The sequence below is a fragment of the Triticum aestivum genome, chromosome 4B (genome assembly GCF_018294505.1).
Source record: "Triticum aestivum cultivar Chinese Spring chromosome 4B, IWGSC CS RefSeq v2.1, whole genome shotgun sequence".
NCBI lineage: Eukaryota > Viridiplantae > Streptophyta > Magnoliopsida > Poales > Poaceae > Triticum > Triticum aestivum.
In genome coordinates, this window is record NC_057804.1 from 595,750,192 (window position 1) to 595,759,058 (window position 8,867).

General features: G+C 49.8%; 1 protein-coding gene and 1 long non-coding RNA gene across 2 annotated transcripts; one reads left to right on the top strand and one right to left on the bottom strand.

Moving 5' to 3' along the window:
- The first annotated feature begins 1,175 nt into the window (after positions 1 to 1,175).
- Positions 1,176 to 3,931, top strand: LOC123089327 (subtilisin-like protease SBT1.2). Its single transcript, XM_044511035.1, has one exon. The coding sequence runs from the start codon at positions 1,269 to 1,271 to the stop codon at positions 3,654 to 3,656; it is 2,388 nt and encodes a 795-aa protein (XP_044366970.1). The 5' UTR covers positions 1,176 to 1,268; the 3' UTR covers positions 3,657 to 3,931.
- Positions 3,932 to 4,548: 617 nt separating this feature from the next.
- On the bottom strand, positions 4,549 to 7,974 carry LOC123089328 (uncharacterized). Its single transcript, XR_006442255.1, has 4 exons — positions 7,608 to 7,974; positions 6,971 to 7,126; positions 6,531 to 6,836; positions 4,549 to 5,950 (listed from the first exon to the last, which is right to left on the bottom strand). It is a non-coding gene; the product is annotated as an uncharacterized lncRNA (long non-coding RNA).
- Positions 7,975 to 8,867: the final 893 nt, after the last annotated feature.

Here is an 8,867-nt window from a genome sequence, read left to right on the forward strand (position 1 = left end):
TTTTCAGTACGAAAAATCCTGTAATAAAGTAGGTTAGGATGTGGAAGCAAAATTCGAAATGCAAGACCCACATGTCATTTACTAGGGGAGTGGCTTGGCTGGCTTGGATCGAGCCAAGCCGAAGTTGATATGTCTCAGAATTGTTTTGAATCCAAATTTCATCGAAAATAGCCAAATGCTCAAATTGCTAGGCAAAATACTATCAAAATTTCCTATAATACTCAGAGAACCTAGGTAAACTATTTACCATTTTTCACTATGTCAAAAAAAACTTAAATGCTTTAGTCAAACTGAACAAAACTTTCAAATACCATCCAAACTTTAATTTTCCTAGTATACCCTCCGAACATAGAATTAAATAGTACCAGGCGTAGCAGGCATATCACAGTCAACAGAAAAAATATCAGATGCTACCGGCTCTTAGATGGTACCATGATACAGGCATCCAGGAGCCATTAGATCTGAGATCCAACGGCATATGAGAAGCTATTGTATCTGTGCGCAATTTTCCGACTCTAGGATTTTATTTTTGTACAATGTTCAAAAGCTCTCAGGGAACCATCAGATCTGAGATCCAACGGCCCAAGAGCCCGGTAGCACCCTATTGGCCAGTAGCACCTTGATACTTTCATCACAATGATAAATGCGCTGGTGCAAAGCTTCTCGCAGGAGGAGCGCCTCGGCCACGCATCGCATCCATCATCATATACGCGTGCAAAGAATGAAAGACGTTCTTGGGGCGGCGCGCAACAGAAGCAAGGAAGCAGCAGGCATCATAAATGGCACGCACGAGGCAGCGAGGCCGGCGCTTGCATGGCTTGGCCCGGACGAGCAATGGAGGATTCAGGCCCTGCGCGCCCGTCGTCGTGTTGCGTAGCACGACACCCGCGCGCTGAACAATTACTCCTGCACTACGCACAGAACAGATACGCTCCTCCCTCCGTCTTCCTCCTCTGTCTCTACCCGTGTCTGCGTCATTAAGGAACCCGGCGTCAGTCAGAGCTCGGACGACGAGCAGCCGGACGACCCAGCCGCCATTACTCCCTCCGGTGCGCGCCTCGTGTCACGGCCGGTGACGAGGGCGATCCTCACGAGGCCTCTCTCCCCGTCTCAAATTCTCGCCGTGCCTCCCCCCGCGCCCGCGCGCCGCTCCCCGGCTCTGCCGCTTCAAATAGCACCGTGCATTCCGATGAATCTCACCTCTCCATCTCCAACCTCACCGTTGCAAACCACAGCAGGCACCTGCTCGGTTGCTCAGCTAGGCAGCCATGGGTTTCCTCCACCTGTTCGCCTCTCACGTGGTGTTCCTCTTCCTCTCCTCCTCGTTGGTGTTTCTTCATGGCGCCGCCGCGGATCAGGAGGAGGCTCTGCGGACCTACATTGTGCAGCTGCACCCACTCGGATCTACTGGCGGCGGCGACGCAACATCCTCCGACCACGACTGGCACCACGCCTTCCTCATCAAATCCGTGCCTTCCTCAGCGGAGCAAGATGACAAGCGCCAGTGGAAGCCGTCGTCGCGGCTGCTGTACTCTTACCACACCGTGTTCGACGGCTTTGCGGCGCGGCTCTCGGTCGGCGAGGCGGCAGCTCTGCGGGCGCTGCAGGGCGTCGCGTCGGTGCGCGAGGACCGCCGGGTCGAGCTGCACACCACGTACTCCTACCGGTTCCTCGGCCTCAACGTGTGCCCGACCGGGGCGTGGGCACGCGCGCGGTACGGCCGCGGCGTGGTCGTCGGGGTGCTCGACACTGGCGTGTGGCCGGAGAGCCCGAGCTTCGACGACCGCGGGATGCCGCCGGTGCCGGACCGGTGGCGGGGCGTGTGCGAGACCGGGGAGCGGTTCAACGCGACGAACTGCAACCGCAAGCTCGTCGGCGCGCGGTTCTACTCCAAGGGCCACCGCGCCAACTACCCGACAGACCCGTCGGACGCCGCGGCGCGCACGCGGGAGTATGCTTCGCCGCGGGACGCGCACGGGCACGGGACTCACACGGCGTCGACGGCCGCGGGGGCCGCCGTGGCCGGAGCCAGTGTTCTCGGCGCCGGGGCCGGGGAGGCGCGCGGCGTGGCTCCCGGCGCGCACGTCGCCGCGTACAAGGTCTGCTGGTTTAACGGCTGCTTCAGCTCCGACATACTGGCCGGGATGGACGATGCGGTGCGTGACGGCGTCGACGTGCTGTCCCTCTCCCTTGGCGGCTTTCCCATCCCGCTCTTCGAGGACAGCATCGCCATCGGCAGCTTCCGTGCCACGGTGCGCGGCGTCTCCGTCGTGAGCGCCGCCGGTAACAACGGGCCGGAGCCGAGCTCCGTGGCCAACGAAGCGCCCTGGATGCTCACCGTCGGCGCCGCCACACTGGACCGCCGCTTCCCGGCGTACGTCCGGCTCGGCAACGGCCGGGTCCTGTACGGCGAGTCCATGTACCCGGGAAAAGTCGATTTGAAAAATGGCGGGAAGACGCTCGAGCTGTTCTACGCCGCCGGTGGGTCCCGGGAAGCGATGTACTGCATGAAGGGCTCCCTCTCCGCGGCCGACGTCGCCGGGAAGATGGTGGTATGTGACCGCGGCATCACCGGCCGGGCAGACAAAGGCCAGGCGGTGAAAGAAGCGGGCGGGGCGGTCATGGTGCTCGCGAACTCCGAGATCAACCGGCAGGAGGACTCCGTCGACGTGCACGTCCTTCCCGCGACGCTCGTCGGCTACCAGGAGGCTGTCGAGCTCAAGAAGTACATCAGCTCGACGCCGCGGCCGGTGGCGAGGATCGCGTTCGGCGGCACGCGGATCGGGCGAGCGCGCGCGCCAGCGGTGGCGCTCTTCTCGGCGCGCGGGCCGAGCGTGACGAGCCCGTCGGTGCTGAAGCCGGACGTGATCGCCCCCGGGGTTAACATCATCGCGGCGTGGCCGGGCAGCGTGGGCCCGTCGGGGCTGGACGGCGACGCGCGGCGGTCCAACTTCACGGTGCTGTCGGGGACGTCGATGGCGTGCCCGCACGTGAGCGGCATCGCAGCGCTGGTCAGGTCAGCGCACCCTTCATGGAGCCCGGCGATGGTGCGGTCGGCGATCATGACGACGGCCGACGTGACGGACCGGCAGGGCAAGCCGATAACCGACGGCGACAGCGGGGAGCGCGCCGACGCGTTCGCCATGGGCGCCGGGCACGTGAACCCCGCCCTCGCCGTCGACCCGGGCCTCGTCTACGACATCGAGCCGGCAGACTACGTGACGCACCTCTGCACGCTGGGGTACACGCAGAGGGAGGTGTTCAAGATCACGCACAGCGCCGTTAACTGCAGCGAACTGCTGCACGCGAACCCTGGGTTCACGCTCAACTACCCGTCGATCGCGGTGGCGTTCAAGGACGGCGGCGGCGAGACATCAACAGTGCTCCGGAGGACGGTCACCAACGTGGGCGCGCCCAACTCGACGTACACGGCGCGGGTGGGCGCGCCGGTAGGGGTGAAGGTCACGGTCGCGCCCACGACGCTGGCGTTCGCGGAGTTCGGCGAGAAGAAGAGCTTCCAGGTGCGGGTGGACGCGTCGGCCGCGGCGGGGAAGGACAGCGCGGAGGGGTACCTGGTGTGGAAGCAGCGGAGCGCGGGGCAGGGGAGGCGGCGCACGGTGAGGAGCCCCATTGCCGTGACCTGGCCCATGGAGTAGAGGTGCAATTTAGCAGACGATCAGGCATGATCAGCGGCTTGCTGGTAGCTAGTGCAGTGGCTGATTCTTCTCTCCAGTTTGCTGTATCCAGGATCCGATGATATTAGTAGTTCCCCTCTGAACTAGAGCGGGGTAGAAAGCCAACACCTGGTTGGTTTATCGAGATGGATTCCCAAGCCCAAAATTCCAAATCATCTCAATTAGAGAAATAAGTCTGTAAACTATGCATATCTCTTGTGCAACTGAAAGAAGAGAATACATGCAACACCGGTTGAGATAAATGCCCAAGAGCAAGCATGATGATCCATATTAACTTGCTTGACGCAGAGCGGTAATTGTGCAGCGGGCGGCGGTGGCACACCACATGTAGCTGCTGGGATCGCAGAAAACCGATGGCGACGACACATAAGTGACGTCAAAAGTGGTGCTACTCGAGCACCCAATCTCGAGTTCCGGAGTGAAAGCCTAGATACTTGAGTTGGTTATATACCGGACAATGGTGATGTTTAAACATTGTTAACTTGTTGAAGACATTGCTCGGATATTCTCGGGTTGGTTCTTCAGGTGAAAATCTAGATTCAGGCCTTAGATGGTTGGATCTGGTGATGGTGGCTGTTAAGCGCCGCTTCCTTTATGAATGAGTTGATGTTGCAAAACCTCGTCGTCCGTGTGCTGTCATGAGATGGTTGGTGCGGATATGATCATTGTTGTAGTTTGCCTATCGCAGATCTGATCGTTTTTTGTTTTTCTCTTTTTCTTTTTCCTCGCCTACACATACTAGTAAACTGCACGTGCTTTGCACGTAGTAACCAGTTAAGATGGAACTGAAAGATAGCAGAGGATCCAATTTACGTAAAAGAAAATAATCATTCCAATTTTTAGACCCCTTGTTTCTCATCCATATATAGGATTGGAAAATGTATCCCACTGTACAACATAAGCAAAAGCTCAACTAAAATTTGCAAGAACACAAGTGCTCACAGCTACAAGTTGAACATCAATAACTTATAACCAAATAGGTCATGGCAGAATCCCCACCATACAATTATTGCTATTTGCGAGCTGAGTTTGTTTTCAGGGTTGATTTCACGTATTGTTTATACACAGCTATGTCACGTACAACAATACATATAGATACATAAACTTCTTTTACTAATATTTTTCAAATCCACAACTAAAGAGTGTAGCTCATGCCAAAATGAAGCTGGCATCTAATACTAATGTTGCCTGAAGCATGGATGCTTAGAGCTCAGCACAAGCCTTCACTTCAAGTTCATGATCCATAAAGGCATATGATTCCAATTGACCCTGCCAACATAAGAGTGTATCAAGTTAAGTATTGAGACCAAAAAAAAAGTGCGAAGAGGTGTTCAATGACAAGATAAAAACAACACCTTCTATATGGTATAAAACCAGTCTGCAATGTCGAACATGGTTCTGTGCAATCTAAGGCTGGCATAATCAAAAAACGTAAATGTCCAAATTTCAGCTTACTAAAGCAAATTCATGGTTTGCACATAAAAAATGATTCGGTGTATTATAAATGAAACAAGGATCCTGATCTAGTCGATGATCTTCTGGACACAAACTTAGAACTACAGCAAACAAAAAAATTGACAATAGTAGCACAATACTCCATTCGTGCTCTCTCTGAACAGAAAACATTATGTATCCATGTATCTGTAGAACAGATTAGAATATAAGGCCTATGTTAATCAAGATTCTAATATATGCGTATATTTATAAAAAAAATCTCAACAATTGTCAACGTACCAATATTATGAGACAAAGTAAAGCATGCTCATATATATGTGAAACAAAGACAGTTCTGCATTATGTACATTTATCGTGCCAAAACCTCCTTATAGACAATATTTTTGGTACTTTTTCCTGATGGGTCGATATCCCTGTTTGGCTTGGCAAGTATTCTTGTTCTTTGCCTTGATATTCCTCGGGACAATGCATCATATAGTTGACCGTGAGAGAACACGGGTTCTGGAAGGTAGATACCAACATGCGGAATTGTTTGACCTTGAGCTTTATTGATTGTCATTGCAAAGCTAAGACGAATTGGAAATTGCTTTCTCTTGAACTTGAAGGGAAGCACATCATCTTCAGAAGGATACAAAGGAATTCTTGGAAGGAATACTCGCTTTCCAGCATGTTGTCCTCCAATAATTTCAGCATCGATAGTATTATCTTGAAATGCCTTAATAATAAGCCTTGTGCCATTGCATAATCCATGATGAGGATCTAAATTCCGAAGCAAGATCACAGGGCAATTTATTATCAACCTGAGAACATGTGGAGGTAGGCCATTAGGTGTGGGAGAATTCAGAAATTCAGGTGGGTACTGATTGTGAGTATCATCCACTGCTGAATCAAAACTATAGTAGACCTTTTCTTCTCCAGGAAATCGGTCTATAAGCTTCACATTAATTCATCCACGTATTCATTTTTGGTGTTAAGGATGGACTGATACACGCTTATGTTGACCAGTACCTGTCAATTAATTACATGATGTAGATATGTCGGATGGACTGATCGCGGTCTAACTTTTAGCAACCAGATTGATTATGCCAAACCGAAGGATATTGTAAGATGCAGAAAGTTTAAGCTCATCAAATTATTGGTATGAGTTCCGCCGGAAAAATAACAGCATACATTATACAGTAAATATGTAATATTCTACTTATCAGAAATTCCTATCACAATCTGAATTATAAGCATGTTTTTTTATTATATACATATACATGCCCGTTTTGGAGATAAATATAACATGATTAAGTGACAATTCCCGTAATTATTAGAACATGAAGAAATTTATGTTAATACTAAAAAAATAAGACAGAATATTATTGCATTAATATGTACCTTCTGTAATTGAACTGGTGGTAGAAGTACAAGTTTGACTCCCAGATTGTGCATTATCACTAACTGCAGCAGGATTTTTCCTTCTCCGTTTGTACTCACGGTTTCTTTCCAGGTAGGCAGTGCGCTGTTCTAGAGTCATCTCCAAGTATCTTTCCCGGTCATGATAACGCTTATGCTCGGAAGCTTCTGTTGGTAGACTTACGTGTCCAGTCGAAGGAGTATTTGACTGTATGGATATGCCAGATGGATTGATCAATCGTTTTGTCCCAGTAATTGGATGATCCACTGAACCAAGAACTTTTTGTGCTGAAATAAATAGAACATTTCAGACAAACCATGAGCACTCTTTTAATACATAAGGCATAGGTTTTATATAACAACACCTAAGAAGTTGTAATCTTGTTTCAAGATTCTGGTGACCAAAAATATTAAAGACACACCTTGTTTCCCTTTTGATAAACTATGTGAGTCAACCACATTTGTAATATCTTGAAAAGGGGGCCGTACTGGCATTCCAATGGATCCTGCTGTATGGTTACTTGAACTCCATTCACTTTCTTCCTAGATAACTGTCCACACTTGACTCTGCCAAGGCGCTGACCAACATAGTAGACAACATTAGCATAAGCATAGGAAGAGCATGCAGCAGTATATGCACGCGAAGCTTAAGTCACATAAAACTTCTTGTAGAAAACCATTTTTTGGCATATTAATTGACATAAATAATCCAACAATAGACAGTATTGATGTTTTGTCAGTACAGATTTTGACATGGTACAGTGTAACATATAGCAGTGTTCTCTATAAAAGATCATTTCAAATGTAACATACAGCAGTGAAGATGGGGTTTTAAATGGCTGTTACACTTCTATGAGAGTATGAGAAATGAAACGGAAAAAAAAACTTTGTGGACATAAACACAAACACGTAGTGGTCAGAGTATGCTTTCTTGATTTCTATACTGAAATACAAAATCTGGGTTCGGATTTATGGCATCTGATACACATATAATTAGAATATATGAAGATCATTAAAGAAATTAGCACCACTTCTATACTTTCTCAAATTGTATCTTACCTCTTCAATATCTAAGATGTTAGTGCGTGAGGTTGAGGATGCTTTGTCCACAGCGGTCGAGCTGCACTGGTATGTCATCCGGCTGCTAGCACTTGCAGCAGCGATGGCCTCCGGGGCGGATTGGCCTGATGCGCGTACGGCCGGAGATGCCAAGAAGCGGTGGCGGCGACCACGAGCAAGGGGTGGTGAGCGCATGAAGGAAAAGCTCCTGTGGCGGCCGAGTTTGAGCGATTGGGGTTGAAAGGGAGGAGGGCTTGCCGCGGCCGGTGGCGTATGGCAGATCTGTCGGGGAGTTGCGGTGGCGCAAGTACAGGGCGACGGCGAGGGAACGGTGAAACCACGAAACAGAGTCTGCTTCGATGAGAGAGAAGAAGAGATGGCGCGGGATTTTTCTTTTGTTGGTATTTTATTTAGGTGGGGACACTCTAGAGCGCGCGCGTCCAAAGCGGCCAAAACCAAAGCGCGCGTGGGCCGGCTGCGAATCCCGGAGATCTCAGCCCTTGGATTCGGTTCGGTTAAGATCTGACGGCAGATCTGGAACACAGCGAGCTGATCAACGGTTCATGTTTAGCTTGAGATGCTAGGAGGAGAGAGAGGGGACCAAGTCCATTTAAAATTGGTACACTATAGAGCAGTACATATGTTTGGTCTTATATGACTTTGCTATTGATTCAATTACACATGTGATGCTTAAACTTGGCGTAAATGGTTACTTTGGTGCTAGAATTTGCGGCATACATTGAACTGGTGCAGAAACTTGGCTCGGACGTGCAAATACACACATTTGGATACGAAAATGACGCTGATTTGGCATGTCAGCGTGATGTGGGGCCCATTGTCAGTGACTAGAAGGCTTAGAGGAGGTCTGTGGCCTTTTTTGTAAAAACACACTCAAAAAAATTATTACTCACAAAAAGCCCTTATCAACGCGCCAACTGCCATTTCATTTTGACTCTATGACATGTGGGGTCCGCCTGTCAGTACATGAAAATAAAAACGGATCTCACACCTCGCATCTCGAACTAAAGACCAACTGCTGAATAGCTAGCGGTCCAAACCACTCCACCATTCACGTTTGCAATGAGAAATACAGATAACATCCTTAATGTAGCACAAGGAGGATGCATGTGGGACTTTTTTCACGGAAAACATCTGATATATTCATCTCCAATCATGTGAGTACAACAAACATCATAAATAATAAAAAACTACATCTAGATCCGTAGACCACCTGGCGACGACTACAAGCACTGAAGCGGG